This window comes from Anomaloglossus baeobatrachus, unplaced genomic scaffold, assembly GCF_048569485.1.
Source record: "Anomaloglossus baeobatrachus isolate aAnoBae1 unplaced genomic scaffold, aAnoBae1.hap1 Scaffold_3649, whole genome shotgun sequence".
Taxonomy (NCBI): domain Eukaryota; kingdom Metazoa; phylum Chordata; class Amphibia; order Anura; family Aromobatidae; genus Anomaloglossus; species Anomaloglossus baeobatrachus.
In genome coordinates this window covers 45,304-62,055 of record NW_027443000.1, presented here as the reverse complement: position 1 = coordinate 62,055, position 16,752 = coordinate 45,304, and the positions used below count along the sequence as shown (strand labels likewise).

Here is a 16,752-nt window from a genome sequence, read left to right as displayed (position 1 = left end):
CTGGAAATCAGGGCAGTGTATCTAGCCTACTAGCCTTCCAGCAGTGGCTGGAAGGAAAGCAGATCCGAATTCAGTCGGACAACTCCACAGCGGTACATCAACCACCAGGGAGGGACACGCAGTCGGCAAGCCTTCCAGGAAGTCCGGCGGATTCTGCTGTGGGTGGAAGACAGAGCATCCACCATATCAGCGGTTCACATCCCGGGCGTAGAAGAACTGGGAAGCAGACTTCCTCAGTCGCCAGGGTATGGACGCAGGGGAATGGTCCCTTCACCGGACGTGTTTCAGGAAATCTGTCGCCGCTGGGGGGTGCCGGACGTCGACCTAATGGCGTCGCGGCACAACAACAAGGTCCCGACGTTCATAGCGCGTCTCGCGATCAAAGAGCTCTGGCGGCAGACGCCTTAGTGCAAGATTGGTCGCAGTTCCGGCTCCCTTATGTGTTCCCACCCTCTGGCACTTCTTGCCCAGAGTGCTACGCAAGATCAGATCCGATTGCAGCCGCGTCATACTCGTCGCCCCAGACTGGCCGAGGAGGTCGTGGTACCCGGATCTGTGGCATCTCACGGTCGGCCAACCGTGGGCACTACCAGACCGACCAGACTTACTGTCCCAAGGGCCGTTTTTCCATCGGAATTCTGCGGCCCTGAACCTGACTGTGTGGCCATTGAGTCCTGGATCCTAGCGTCTTCAGGATTATCCAAGGAGTCGTTGCCACCATGAGACAGGCTAGGAAGTCCACTTCTGCTAAGATCTACCACAGAACGTGGAGGATTTTCTTATCCTGGTGCTCTGCACAAGGAGTATCCCCCTGGCCTTCGCGTTACCTACTTTTCTTTTCTTCAGCGCTCTATTGGGAGACCCAGACGATTGGGGTATAGCTACTGCCCTCCGGAGGCCACACAAAGCACTACACTAAAAAGGTGCAAGGCCCCTCCCCTTCTGGCTATACCCCCCCGTGGTATCACGGGTTCTCCAGTTTTCAAGCTTGTGCGAAGGAGGTCAGACATCCACTGCATGGCTCCACAGATTTTTAGTCAGCAGTAGCTGCTGACTATTTCGGATGGAAGAAAAGAGGGCCCATATTAGGGCCCCAGCATGCTCCCTTCTCACCCGTGGATGGTGTTGTAAGGTTGAGGTACCTATTGCTGGTACAGGGGCTGGAGCCCCACATGCTGTTTTCCTTCCACATCCCCTTGTAGGGCTCTGTGGAAGTGGGATCCTGCCGGCCTCTAAGCTCTGACGCCGGGCTCCATCCACAGACCCATAGCACCTGATGGATACGGAGCAGGAGTACAATCAGGACAAGGCCCTGCATCATACAGGTACTCTGTGTCCCCGGCAGGCACAGACACACTCCGGGCTGGCTGGGTGTTGTAGTGCGCCGGGGACCGTAACGATTGAGTTGGTGTTCCTGCAGTTTACTGGGGGACTTTTGTGTTGTGGGAACGCAGCGCCGACCCCCACTGGAACCGGCGGCGCTGCTGTGACTTGTAGTGCGCCGGGGACACGCCGACCGCGCTTTTACGGCGGCGGCGTTTATTAAATCCAGTCCCCCGGCTTTTGCGGCCTAGCTCCGCTTCGTTCCCGCCCCCACCCTGTCAATCAGGGTAGGGGAGAGACGCTGTTTTCGCAGCAGAGACGAGGGCTGGAGCCTGATTTACATGCTCCAGCCCTCTCACTTAGGCACAGAGGGAAGCAGGCTTCCGCTCTTAGTCAGGAACGCCCAGGGCCCGCCCCCCTCCTCTCCCAGGACGCCGGCAGCCATTACATGCAGTCTGGCTAGAGAAGGACGCAAGGCTCTGGGAGACCTGGACTAGGGGCTTTTGGAGACCACACACCCGCTCTTAAGCGGGCGGTAAGCGGCATATTTCAGCTGGCCCCTCTAGTGCCTCAGTGTGCATTGGTGTACTGTTGTCACCAGATATATATATTTATTTATTTCTTGCACTGTGAGGTCGCTTCCTGGCTGGATACCCCAGATCGCTCTGAGGAGGCAGCAACATGTCATCCACAAAACGCAAGGCTGCCAAGGCTAGGGCTGTGTACACTGCGTGTGCTGCATGTGGGGCTGCTCTACCAGCAGGTTCCAAAGACCCCCATTGTGTGCAATGCTCAGATCCGGTGCTGCTTCGCCAGCCGGAGCCCGGAGGGGTAGTGACCCAGGCTGAGACGCTTGTAAGTCCTGCCCGGTGTCAGGGACAGACTTTTGCAGTTTTTGCTGATGGAATGTCTGTGACTATGGCAAAAATCCTTGAAACTTTGCAATCCATGACTGGGGCTCAGTCTATGGACACGGCGAGGTCTCTGTCCTCTAATCCCCCTCAGTTGGAATTAATCCAGACTGCAAGGGGGTCCCCGCTTCCCAGGCTGAGTATTATGACTCAGATGATAGCCCCAGCCACCCTAAGCGAGCTCGCTGGGAAAGACCCTCAACGTCATCACACTGCTCAGGGTCTCAGCGCAATCAGTCGCCCTGTGATGCGTCTGAAGAGAGTGATCAGGAGTCTTATCCTGGAACCCCTCTCAACCTGGATACCCCGGATGGGGACGCCATGGTAAACGAGCTTATCTCAGCCATCAATAGACTGTTGGATATTTCTCCCCCAGCTCCTGCTGCAGAGGAGAGGCAGCTGCAGAGCAGGAGAAGTTTCGTTTCCTCTATCCCAAGCGTAAATTGAGTGCTTTCTTGGATCACTCTGACTTCAGAGAGTCAATCCAGAAACAGGTCAAGCGCTGGACCCAGTGTCCAAAAGTAGACCCCCCGATTTCCAAACTTGCAGCTAGATCCATAGTTGCAGTGGAGGATGGCGCTTCACTTAAGGATGCCAATGACAGACAGATGGACCTTTGGTTAAAATCTGTCTATGAAGCTATCGGCGCGTCGTTTGCTCCAGCATTCGCAGCCGTATGGGCACTCCAAAGCTATTTCAGCTGGTTTAGCAAAAGTGGATGCTATCATACATCCAGCGGATGCCGCAAGTGGCGTCCCTTACCTCGCAGATGTCTGCGTTTGCGTCTTACGCTATCAATGCGGTCCTAGAATCTACCAGCCGCACCTCAATGGCGTCCGCCAATTCGGTAGTTTTTGCCGCAGAGCCTTGTGGTTAAAGGACTGGAAAGGCAGATGCTGGTTCCAAAAAATGTTTAACCAGCTTGCCTTTATCTAGAGATAGACTGTTTGGCGAGCCATTGGCTGACATCATTAAACAGTCCAAGGGTAAAGACTCTTCCTTACCCAGCCCAGATCAAGCAAACCTCAGCAGAAAAAATGGCAGCAGAGGTTTCAGTCCTTTCGAGGTTCGGGCAAGACACAATTCTCCTCGTCAAAGGGACTCAGAGGACGCAAAGAGTCTCAGATTCCTGGCGGGCTCACGCACGCCCCAAGAAAGCAAATGGAGGAACCGCTTCCAAAGCGGCTACCTCATGACTTCCAGCCCCCCCCCTCCGCATCTCCGGTCGGGGGCAGGCTCTCCCGCTTTTCGACATTTGGATGTCACAGGTCAAAGACCGGTGGGTGACAAACATTTTGTCTCGCGGGTACAGAATCGAGTTCAGTTCTCGTCCTCCAGCTCGGTTCTTCAGAACCTCCCCACATCCAGACCGAGCAGATGCCCTGCTGCAGGCGGTGGACTCCCTAAGAGCGGAAGGAGTAGTGGTTCCTGTACGCCTCAGGAACAAGGGCGAGGGTTTTACTCCAATCTCTTTGTGGTTCCAAAAAAGGACGGCTCGTTCCGTCCTGTTCTGGATCTAAAGCTGCTCAACAAACATGTGCACGCCAGACGGTTCCGGATGGAAACCCTCCGCTCTGTCGTTGCCTCAATGTCTCAAGGAGACTTCCTTGCCTCAATAGACATCAAAGATGCTTATCTCCACGTGCCAATTGCTACAGAACATCAACGTTTTCTACGTTTTGTGATAGGAAACGACCATCTTCAGTTCGTAGCTCTGCCATTCGGTCTGGCGACAGCCCCCCGGTCTTCACCAAGGTCATGGTGGCGGTGGTAGCAGTCTTGCACTCTCAGGGACACTTGGTGATCCCTTACCTAGACGATCTACTTGTCAAGGCACCCTCTCAAGAGGCATGCCAACTCAGTCTACATGCTACGCTGGAGACTCTACAGACGTTCGGATTGGATCATCAACTTTCCAAAGTCGAATCTGTCACCGTCACAGTCGCTAACGTATCTTGGCATGGAGTTTCATACTCGAGCAGCGAGAGTGAAGCTTCCGCTGAACAAGCAGCGGTCCCTACAGACAGGGGTGCAATCCCTCCTTCAAGGCCAGTCGCACCCCTTACGGCGCCTCATGCACTTCCTCGGGAAGATGGTGGCAGCCACAGTTTCATCTGCGCCCACTTCAATGGGACATTCTCCGCCAATGGGACGGGAAGTCAACGTCCCTGGACAGGAAAGTCTCTCTTTCCCAGACGGCCAAGGACTCTCTACAATGGTGGCTCCTTCCCACCTCATTGTCTCAGGGAAGATCCTTCCTGCCCCCATCCTGGGCAGTGGTCACGACAGATGCGAGTCTGTCAGGGTGGGGAGCAGTGTTTCTCCACCACAGGGCCCAGGGGACGTGGACTCCGCAGGAGTCCACCCTTCAGATCAATGTTCTGGAAATCAGGGCAGTGTATCTTGCCCTACTGGCCTTCCAACAGTGGCTGGAAGGAAAGCAGATCCGAATCCAGTCGGACAACTCCACAGCGGTGGCATACATCAACCACCAAGGAGGGACGCGCAGTCGGCAAGCATTCCAAGAAGTCCGGCGCATTCTAATGTGGGTGGAGGACACAGCATCCACCATATCCGCGGTTCACATCCCAGGCGTAGAAAATTGGGAAGCAGACTTCCTCAGTCGCCAGGGCATGGACGCAGGGGAGTGGTCCCTTCACCCGGACGTGTTTCAGGAAATCTGTCGCCGATGGGGAGTGCCGGACGTCGACCTAATGGCGTCCCGGCACAACAACAAGGTCCCGGCATTCATGGCGAGGTCGCGCGATCAAAGAGCTCTGGCGGCAGACGCATTAGTTCAAGATTGGTCGCAGTTCCGGCTCCCATACGTCTTCCCACCTCTGGCACTCTTGCCCAGAGTGTTACGCAAGATCAGATCCGATTGCAGCCGCGTCATACTCGTCGCCCCAGACTGGCCGAGGAGATCGTGGTATCCGGATCTGTGGCATCTCACGGTCGGCCAACCGTGGTCACTGCCAGACCGACCAGACTTACTGTCCCAAGGGCCGTTTTTCCATCAGAATTCTGCGGCCCTGAACCTGACTGTGTGGCCATTGAGTCCTGGATCCTAGCGTCCGCAGGATTATCTCAAGGAGTCGTAGCCACAATGAGACAAGCTAGGAAGTCAACGTCTGCTAAGATCTACCACAGAACGTGGAGGATATTCTTATCCTGGTGCTCTGCACAGAGAGTATCCCCTTGGCCATTTGCATTGCCCACCTTTCTTTCCTTCCTGCAATCGGGGTTGGAAAAGGGCTTGTCGCTCAGCTCCCTTAAAGGGCAAGTCTCGGCACTATCTGTGTTTTTTCAGAAGCGTCTAGCACGTCTTCCTAAGGTGCGCACGTTCCTACAGGGGGTCTGTCATATTGTGCCCCCGTACAAGCGGCCGTTAGATCCATGGGATCTGAACAGGGTACTAGTTGCTCTGCAAAAGCCGCCCTTCGAGCCTCTAAAGGACGTTTCCTTTTCTCGCCTGTCACAGAAAGTGGCGTTTCTTGTTGCGATCACATCGCTTCGGCGAGTGTCTGAGCTGGCAGCTCTGTCATCCAAGGCTCCCTTCCTGGTGTTCCACCAGGACAAGGTAGTGCTGCGCCCCATTCAGGAGTTTCTCCCTAAGGTCGTATCCTCGTTTCATCTTAATCAGGATATATCCTTGCCTTCCTTTTGTCCTCAGCCGGTTCACCGGTATGAGAAAGACTTACGTTTGCTAGATCTGGTGAGAGCACTCAGAATCTATATTTCTCGCACGGCGCCTATCCGCCGTTCAGATGCACTTTTTGTCCTTGTCGCTGGCCAGCGCAAGGGGTCGCAGGCTTCTAAAGCCACCCTGGCTCGATGGATCAAAGAACCAATTCTGGAAGCCTACCGTTCTGCTGGGCTTCCGGTTCCTTCAGGGCTGAAAGCCCACTCAACCAGAGCTGTGGGTGCGTCCTGGGCTTTGCGACACCAGGCTTCGGCTCAACAGGTGTGCCAGGCAGCTACCTGGTCGAGTCTGCACACTTTCACCAAACATTATCAGGTGCATACCTATGCTTCGGCGGACGCCAGCCTAGGTAGAAGAGTCCTGCAGGCGGCAGTTGCCTCCCCGTAGGGGAGGGCTGTCTTTGCAGCTCTAACATGAGGTATTTCTTTACCCACCCAGGGACTGCTTTTGGACGTCCCAATCGTCTGGGTCTCCCAATGGAGCGCCGAAGAAGAAGGGAATTTTGTTACTTACCGTAAATTCCTTTTCTTCTAGCTCCTATTGGGAGACCCAGCACCCGCCCTGTTGTCCTTCGGGATTGTTGGTTTTTTCGGGTACACATGTTGTTCATGTTGAACGGTTTTCAGTTCTCCGATGTTACTTCGGAGTGAATTTGTTTAAACCAGTTCTTGGCTTTCCTCCTTCTTGCTTTAGCACTAAAACTGAGCAGCCCGTGATCCCACTGGGGGTGTATAGCCAGAAGGGGAGGGGCCTTACACTTTTTAGTGTAATGCTTTGTGTGGCCTCCGGAGGCAGTGCTATACACCCAATCGTCTGGGTCTCCCAATAGGAGCTAGAAGAAAGGGAATTTACGGTAAGTAACAAAATTCCCTTCTTTATATATATATATATATATATATATATATATATATACACAAACATATATACATGGGTGTTAGGTGCTTCTGTACAGACGTACAGTAGACGCCATGTGGTTGCTGATCGCTCCCTCTGCTGTGTGTGTGTGTGTGTATGTATATAATGTGTGTGTGTGTATATGTATATATATATGTGTGTGTGTGTGTGTGTATATATCTCCCTCTGCTGTGTGTGTATATATCTCCCTCTGCTGTGTGTGTATATATCTCCCTCTGCTGTGTGTGTATATATCTCCCTCTGCTGTGTGTGTGTGTGTATATATCTCCCTCTGCTGTGTGTGTGTATATATCTCCCTCTGCTGTGTGTGTGTATATATCTCCCTCTGCTGTGTGTGTGTATATATCTCCCTCTGCTGTGTGTGTGTGTGTGTGTATATATCTCCCTCTGCTGTGTGTGTGTATATATCTCCCTCTGCTGTGTGTGTGTATATATCTCCCCCTGCTGTGTGTGTGTATATATCTCCCCCTGCTGTGTGTGTGTATATATCTCCCTCTGCTGTGTGTGTGTATATATCTCCCCCTGCTGTGTGTGTGTATATATCTCCCCCTGCTGTGTGTGTGTATATATCTCCCCCTGCTGTGTGTGTGTATATATCTCCCTCTGCTGTGTGTGTGTGTGTATATATCTCCCTCTGCTGTGTGTGTGTATATATCTCCCTCTGCTGTGTGTGTGTGTGTGTATGTATGATATATATATACGATATATATAGACGTCTTGTGGTCACTGATCGCTTCTCTGCTGTGTGTGTGTATATCTCCCTCTGCTGTGTGTGTATATATATATACAGACATATCCGGAGACATCTCGTGGTCGCTGATCGCTTCTCTGCTGTGTGTATATATCTCCCCCTGCTGTGTGTGTGTATATATCTCCCCCTGCTGTGTGTGTGTATATATCTCCCTCTGCTGTGTGTGTGTATATATCTCCCTCTGCTGTGTGTGTGTATATATCTCCCTCTGCTGTGTGTGTGTATATATCTCCCTTTGCTGTGTGTGTGTATATATCTCCCTCTGCTGTGTGTGTATGTATGTAATATATATATATATATATATATATATATATATATATATATATATATATATAATATATGTGTACAGACATATCCGGAGACATCTCGTGGTCGCTGATCGCTTCTCTGCTGTGTGTGTATATCTCCCCCTGCTGTGTGTGTGTGTATATATAATATAATATATGTACAGACATATCAGGAGACGTCTCGCGGTCGTTGTCGCTTCTCTGCTGTGTGTGTGTGTATACAGGAGACGTCTCGTGGTCGCTGTCGCTTCTCTGCTGTGTGTGTGTATACAGGAGACGTCTCGTGGTCGCTGTTGCTTCTCTGCTGTGTGTGTATATGTATGTATACAGGAGACGTCTTGCGGTCGCTGTCGCTTCTCTGTTGTGTATATGTGTGTATACAGGAGACGTCTTGCGGTCGCTGTCACTTCTCTGTTGTGTATATGTGTGTATACAGGAGATGTCTCGTGGTCGCTGTCGCTTCTCTGTTGTGTATATATGTGTATACAGGAGACGTCTCGCGGTCGCTGTCGCTTCTCTGCTGTGTGTGTGTGTGTATACAGGAGACGTCTCGCGGTCGCTGTCGCTTCTCTGCTGTGTGTGTGTGTGTGTGTGTATACAGGAGACGTCTCGCGGTCGCTGTCGCTTCTCTGCTGTGTGTGTGTGTGTATACAGGAGACGTCTCGCGGTCGCTGTCGCTTCTCTGCTGTGTGTGTGTGTATACAGGAGACGTCTCGCGGTCGCTGCCGCTTCTCTGCTGTGTGTGTGTATAGAGGAGACGTCTCGCGGTCGCTGCCGCTTCTCTGCTGTGTGTGTGTGTGTATACAGGAGATGTCTCGTGGTCGCTGTCGCTTCTCTGTTGTGTATATATGTGTATACAGGAGACGTCTCGCGGTCGCTGTCGCTTCTCTGCTGTGTGTGTGTGTGTATACAGGAGACGTCTCGCGGTCGCTGTCGCTTCTCTGCTGTGTGTGTGTGTATACAGGAGACGTCTCGCGGTCGCTGTCGCTTCTCTGCTGTGTGTGTGTATAGAGGAGACGTCTCGCGGTCGCTGCCGCTTCTCTGCTGTGTATATATGTATATATGGCTTCTCTGTTGCAGGATCTGAAGCGGGTTCTCTTCGGGTCGTGTCTCCGCTGCTTCGGTGAAGAATGGAAACTCCAGAGCTTCACGTTCACGAGCGCCGAGGAGCTGAAGTACGGCATCGTACAGAAGAAGGTATATACCTCCCCTCCCCCGTATACTGCTGCTATATACCCCGTACAGGAAACACCTGTGCATTTACCAGTCATCCGGCGGCTGTTCATGTGTTGGGCATATTGTAAGTCTCCGGGGCGCAGACCGATGGAGCGTAGCGCTGTGTCTGGGTGAAAGCTGTGGAAGGCGCCAGTGCCGCGGTTGCGGGCAGCGTCCGGCCTCTGTGTATCAATACTTATGGCTGAAAAGGCTGTAAAATGTGGACTGTGCGCTGCAGGTTCTGTGCGGCCGGAGGGATCGGAGCGGGACGTCCTCATTATCCGTCCATCACAAATGCGTTTACACCTCGCAGCATCGCTCGTCCTGACTAGTCCCCCCTCGCCCCGCGACGTGCTGTCACTGACCACCAGGGAGGGCTTCTTAGTACCTGGAAACCCCCATCGGGAACGCTCATGAGAAGCGACGTATGCCGGACCGGCCACAGGCTGTGGGTGAGATTGCGGTTCAGTCCTATTCACTTTAATGGAGCTGAGCTGCAATATCAGACATGACCTGTGGACAGGGGAGGCGCCATTTTTGTTTTTTCGATCCCTTTTGAATAAACCTCACTTTACATTTTTGCTTCTGCGTCTTATAAATATCCGATGTATTGTACCATCACCAATAAGAAGAACAATTGCACCCGCTGCCCGACAGGATGGAAAAAAGTAGTCACAATATCGAATGATCAGCGCAGACGAGAATCGTGACGTCAGAGGCCTCCATGTTACATTTAGGACCGCTCGTTATACGAGGACCCTCATTATTCCTGATGGGGGTCTGTGATTTGCTTACTGTGTGACTGTTTCTTCCAGGGTGGTCCCTGCGGGGTCCTGGCTGCCGTGCAGGCCTGTATGCTGAAGCATCTGCTCTTCGGGAAGGAGTCTGACACCAGGTGAGAGACGCAGGTGGAGATCCAGCATTGGTGAACATGGACAACTGCTGGATCCTTACCTGCTACTGTAATGTCATTGGGGAACTGTCACGCGAGGTACGGGGAAGTACCAAGCAAATGGCGAAAGGGAAGGGGACCCCTGCGTCTACAGAAGAGGGAGATGGTGACCCCTGACCAAACCTACTGCTGGTCCCTGGGGTCCCTCACCACCTTACATAGGTTGTGCACCGGGATACCTGACCCTAGCTATCCCTAGTGCTGGGCCCTAAATAGGGAACGATTGGGGTGAGCTCTTCAGCAACCCCACTAAACACTATAGAAGACACAAGGAGGACACGCAAGGGTAAGCATGTAAATACTTATTATATGACTCAGGTAGAAGTTCAGCAAAGCTTCTGCAACGATACCACTGAGGAGTACAAGCCATCTGCTTGCACCCAGGGCTTGAATAAACTGAAGAATATCACCAGCACCAGTCCAAGGAAGGAAGGGGTATATAAGCACCAAGATAATGCTGATGATCATCAGCTGGGTGGAAGGTGAGCTCCTGCTGGGTCCTGATTCTAGGTATCCCTAGTGCTGGACCCTAAATAAGGAACAGGTGGGATGAGCTCTTTGTCAACCCCAATTAACACTATAGAAGACACAAGGAAGACACACGGGGAAAATGCATGAACTACTTATCCACAGATGACTCAGGTAGAAGTTCAGTAACCATACCACAGAGGAATGCAAGCCACCTACTTGCAACCAGAGCTAGAATGAACTGAAAATATCACAAGCACCAGTCCAGGGAAGATGGAAGTATTTAAGCACTACGGAAATACTGATAATTAGCAGCTGGGTGGAAGGAGAGCTCCCCTAGGTCAGAAAGGGAGAGATGAAAGCCCAGTAGGAAAGCTACCTAGTACAATGAATACTGACAGCAGGAACAATAGAAAGTCAGGGAGCATTCTGCACAGCCAAACGCTGCGACCTTCTATTGCCAGAAACCACAGGACTGTCAGTTTAAGTGACAGGAACATTTATCATTTCTTCGGCGCTCCATTGGGAGACCCAGACGATTGGGTGTATAGCACTGCCTCCGGAGGCCACACAAAGCAATTACACTAAAAAGTGTAAGGCCCCTCCCCTTCTGGCTATACACCCCCAGTGGGATCACTGGCTCACCAGTTTTCTGCTTTGTGCGAAGGAGGTCAGACATCCACGCATAGCTCCACTGTTTAGTCAGCAGTAGCTGCTGACTATATCGGATGGAAGAAAAGAGGGCCCATACTAAAGGGCCCCCAGCATGCTCCCTTCTTACCCCACTTGTGGTTCGTAAGGTTGAGGTACCCATTGCGGGTACGGAGGCTGGAGCCCACATGCTGCTTTCCTTCCCCATCCCCCTGAGGGGCTCTGAGGAAGTGGGATCTTACCGGCCTCCAAGCCCTGAGGCCGGGCTCCGTCCACAGACCCATTGAACCTGCTGGATAAGGAGCCGGGGTACCGTTCAGGGACAAGGCCCTGCAACTTTCAGGTACTCTGTGTCCCCGTTCAGGCGGGCACGCACACACCAGACTTGCTGGGTGTGTTAGTGCGCCGGGGACAGTAACGCTGGGGTTTGAGTCACAGCAGCTTAGCTGTGTGACTTCATGTGCTGGGAACTACCGCGCCGGCCACTCTCGGAGCGGCGGCGCGGCTGGGACTTGTAGTGCGCCGGGGACTTAGCGCCGACCGCGCTTTTACGGCGGCGGCGCTTATAAATTTAGTCCCCGGCTTTTGCGGCCTAGCTCCGCTTCGTTCCCGCCCCCTCCCTGTCAATCAGGGAAGGGGAGAGACGCTGTACGTTTACTCAGCGCCGAGGGCTGGAGCCTTATTTACATGCTCCAGCCCTCTCACTGGGCACAGTGGGACACAGGTTTCCCGCTTTTGGTCTGAGCACGCCCAGGGCCCGCCCCCCCCTCCACAGGACGCCGGCAGCCATTCCTGCATGCAGTTCTGGCTGGAGGACGGACACAGGCTCTGGGAGACCCAAGACTAGGGATTTCTGGCGACCACACACCCGCGTTTAGCGGGCGGTAAGCAGCACTTTAGTGCTGGCCCCTCTTGTGCCACAGTGTGTATTGGTGTACTTTTTCCTGTACCAGATATCTATATATATATATATACTGCACTGTACGGTCGCTTCTTGGCTGTATACCCTATCTTGCTCTGGGAAGACAACAGCATGTCATCCACAAAACGCAAGGGTGCCAAGGCACGGGCTGTATACACTGCTTGTACAGCATGTGGGGCTAATCTACCAGCAGGCTCCAACGACTCTCATTGTGTGCAATGTTCAGTCCCAGTGGCACTTCGTCAGCCAGAGCATATGGTGGTGGTAGCCCAGGCAGAGGCGCCTGTGAACCCTGCCCCGGTGACGGGGACAGAATTTGCAGTCTTTGCTGATAAAATGTCTGTGACTATGACAAAAATCCTGGAAACCTTGCAGTCCAGGCCAGTTGTTCAGACCATGGACACTACTGTCCCTATGTTCCCCGGTCCCCCTCAGTTGGAACTAATCCGTACTTCAAGGGGGTCCCAGGCATCACTGGCTGAGGGCTCTGACTCCGATGACAGTCCCAGGCCGCCTAAGCGAGCTCGCTGGGAGAGACCCTCCACGTCATCACGCGGGTCAGGGTCTCAGCGAGAAGGGTCTCTATATGATGAGACAGAGGTGGGTGATCAGGAGTCTAGCCCTGACACCGCACTCAATTTGGATACGCCAGATGGTGACGCCATGGTAGATGACCTTATAGCGGCCATCAATAGGCTGTTGGATATTTCTCCCCCAGCCCCTTCAGCAGAGGAGGCAGCTGCACAGCAAGAGAAATTCCATTTCCTGTATCCCAAGCGTAAATTGAGCACCTTTCTGGACCACTCTGACTTCAGAGCATCAATCCAGAGACACCATGCTAATCCGGACAAGCGTTTTTCCAAACGTCTTAAGGATACACGTTATCCCTTTCCCCCTGACGTGGTCAAACGCTGGACCCAGTGTCCAAAAGTGGACCCTCCAATATCCAGGCTTGCAGCTAGATCCATAGTTGCAGTGGAGGATGGGGCTTCACTTAAAGATGCCAATGACAGACAGATGGACCTTTGGTTGAAATCTGTCTATGAAGCTATTGGCGCGTCGTTTGCTCCAGCATTCGCGGCCGTGTGGGCGCTCCAAGCTATTTCAGCTGGTTTGGCACAGGTGGACTCTTTCATACGTCCAGCAGTGCCGCAAGTGGCGTCCTTAACTACGCAAATGACTGCGTTTGCGACCTACGCTATTAATGCGGTACTGGACTCTACGAGCCGTACCGCAATGGCTTCCGCCAACTCTGTAGTTTTGCGCAGAGCCTTGTGGTTAAAGGAATGGAAAGCAGATTCTGCTTCTAAAAAATGTTTAACCAGCTTGCCATTATCTGGAGACAGACTGTTTGGTGAGCAATTGGCGGAAATCATTAAACAGTCCAAAGGTAAGGACTCTTCCTTACCCCAGCCCAGATCAAGCAAACCTCAACAGAGGAAGTGGCAGTCAAAGTTTCGGTCCTTTCGAGGCTCGGGCAAGCCCCAGTTCGCCTCGTCCAAGGGGACTCAGAAAGAGCAAAGGAGCTCAGATTCCTGGCGGGCTCACTCACGCCCCAAGAAAGCAGCCGGAGGTACCGCTTCCAAGGCGGCTGCCTCATGACTTTCGGCCGCCTCCCTCCGCATCCTCGGTCTGTGGCAGGCTCTCCCGCTTTTGCGACATTTGGCTGCCACAGGTCAAAGACCGGTGGGTAACAGACATTTTGTCTCACGGGTACAGGATAGAGTTCAGTTCTCGTCCTCCGCCTCGGTTCTTCAGAACTTCCCCACATCCCGACCGAGCAGATGCCCTTCTGCAGGCGGTGAATTCTCTAAGAGCAGAAGGAGTGGTGGTCCCTGTTCCTCTTCAGGAACAAGGACAAGGTTTTTACTCCAATCTCTTTGTGGTGCCAAAAAAGGACGGCTCATTCCGTCCTGTTCTGGACCTAAAACTGCTCAACAAGCATGTGAACGCCAGGCGGTTCCGGATGGAATCCCTCCGCTCAGTCATTGCCTCAATGTCTCAAGGAGATTTCCTAGCATCAATAGACATCAAAGATGCTTATCTCCACGTGCCGATTGCTACAGAGCACCAACGTTTTCTACGCTTCGTGATAGGAGACGACCATCTTCAGTTCGTAGCTCTGCCATTTGGTCTGGCGACAGCCCCACGGGTGTTCACCAAGGTCATGGCGGCAGTGGTAGCAGTCTTGCACTCTCAGGGACACTCTGTGATCCCTTACTTGGACGATCTACTTGTCAAGGCACCCTCTCAGGAGGCATGCCAACTCAGCCTGAATGTTGCACTGGAGACTCTCCAGACGTTCGAGTGGATCATCAACTTCTCAAAGTCAAATCTGTCACCGACCCAATCGCTAACGTATCTTGGCATGGAGTTTCATACTCTCTCAGCGATAGTGAAGCTTCCGCTGGACAAGCAGAGGTCACTACAGACTGGGGTGCAGGCTCTCCTTCAAAGTCAGTCGCACTCCTTAAGACGCCTCATGCACTTCCTCGGGAAGATGGTGGCGGCAATGGAGGCGGTTCCGTTTGCGCAGTTTCATCTGCGCCCACTTCAATGGGACATTCTCCGCCAATGGGACGGGAAGTCAACATCCCTGGACAGGAAAGTCTCCCTTTCCCAGACGGCCAAAGACTCTCTGCAGTGGTGGCTTCTTCCCACCTCATTATCACAGGGAAGATCATTCCTGCCCCCATCCTGGGCAGTGGTCACGACAGACGCGAGTCTCTCAGGGTGGGGAGCAGTTTTTCTCCACCACAGGGCTCAGGGTACGTGGACTCAGCAGGAGTCCACCCTTCCGATCAATGTTCTGGAGATCAGAGCAGTGTATCTTGCCCTACTAGCCTTCCAGCAGTGGCTGGAAGGAAGGCAGATCCGAATTCAGTCGGACAACTCCACAGCGGTGGCATACATCAACCACCAAGGGGGGACTCGCAGTCGGCAAGCCTTCCAGGAAGTCCGGCGGATCCTGATGTGGGTGGAAGCCACGGCCTCCACCATATCCGCAGTTCACATCCCCGGCGTAGAAAACTGGGAAGCAGACTTCCTCAGTCGCCAGGGCATGGACGCAGGGGAATGGTCCCTTCACCCGGAAGTGTTTCAGGAAATCTGTCGCCGCTGGGGAAGGCCGGACGTCGATCTAATGGCGTCCCGGCACAACAACAAGGTCCCGACCTTCATGGCACGGTCTCGCGATCACAGAGCTCTGGCGGCAGACGCCTTAGTGCAAGATTGGTCGCAGTTCCGGCTCCCTTATGTGTTTCCACCTCTGGCACTCTTGCCCAGGGTGCTACGCAAGATCAGATCCGACTGCAGCCGCGTCATACTCGTTGCCCCAGACTGGCCAAGGAGGGCGTGGTATCCGGATCTGTGGCGTCTCACGGTCGGCCAACCGTGGGCACTACCAGACCGACCAGACTTACTGTCCCAAGGGCCGTTTTTCCATCGGAATTCCGCGGCCCTGAACCTGACTGTGTGGCTATTGAGTCCTGGATCCTAGCGTCTTCAGGATTATCCCAAGGGGTCGTTGCCACCATGAGACAGGCTAGGAAGCCCACGTCCGCTAAGATCTACCACAGAACGTGGGGGATATTCTTATCCTGGTGCTCTGCACAAGGAGTTTCCCCCTGGCCATTTGCATTGCCTACCTTTCTTTCTTTCCTACAATCTGGGTTAGAAAAAGGTTTGTCGCTCGGCTCCCTTAAGGGGCAAGTCTCGGCGCTATCCGTCTTTTTTCAGAAGCGTCTAGCACGACTCTCTAAGGTGCGCACGTTCCTGCAGGGGGTTTGTCATATCGTACCCCCGTACAAGCGACCATTAGATCCATGGGACCTGAACAGGGTGCTAGTTTCCCTCCAGAAGCCGCCCTTCGAGCCTCTGAGGGAGGTTTCACTTTCTAGACTGTCACAGAAAGTGGCTTTTCTGGTAGCGATCACATCTCTTCGGAGAGTGTCTGAGCTGGCAGCGCTATCATCCAAGGCTCCCTTCCTGGTCTTCCACCAGGACAAGGTAGTGCTGCGCCCCATTCAGGAGTTTCTCCTGAAGGTGGTATCCTCTTTTCATCTTAATCAGGATATCTCTTTGCCTTCTTTTTGTCCTCATGCAGTTCATCGGTATGAGAAGGATTTACATTTGTTAGATCTGGTGCGAGCACTCAGAATCTACATTTCCCGCACGGCGCCCGTGCGCCGTTCGGATGCACTCTTTGTCCTTGTCGCTGGTAAGCGCAAGGGGTCGCAGGCTTCTAAGGCCACCCTGGCTCGATGGATCAAAGAACCAATTCTTGAGGCCTACCGTTCTGCTGGGCTTCCGGTTCCATCAGGGCTGAAGGCCCATTCTACCAGAGCCGTGGGTGCGTCCTGGGCATTGCGACACCAGGCTACGGCTCAACAGGTGTGCCAGGCAGCTACCTGGTCGAGTCTGCACACTTTCACCAAACATTATCAGGTGCATACCTATGCTTCGGCGGACGCCAGCCTAGGTAGAAGAGTCCTGCAGGCGGCAGTTGCCTACCCGTAGGGGAGGGCTGTCTTGCAGCTCTAACATGAGGTATTTCTTTACCCACCCAGGGACAGCTTTTGGACGTCCCAATCGTCTGGGTCTCCCAATGGAGCGCCGAAGAAGAAGGGAATTTTGTTACTTACCGTAAATTCCT

At 53.2% G+C, this 16,752-nt stretch overlaps 1 protein-coding gene across 1 annotated transcript in view; it reads left to right on the top strand.

Moving 5' to 3' along the window:
* Nucleotides 1-8,970: 8,970 nt before the first annotated feature.
* LOC142273621 (putative ubiquitin carboxyl-terminal hydrolase MINDY-4) overlaps nucleotides 8,971-16,752 on the top strand; it is a gene marked incomplete at both ends in the record, with an annotated part of 45,870 nt that continues 38,088 nt past the window's right edge. Inside the window, 2 exons of the mRNA XM_075332538.1 lie at nucleotides 8,971-9,087; nucleotides 9,921-10,000. Of these exons, the coding sequence (XP_075188653.1) occupies nucleotides 8,971-9,087; nucleotides 9,921-10,000 (197 nt within the window). The remainder of the gene's footprint in view (nucleotides 9,088-9,920; nucleotides 10,001-16,752) is intronic.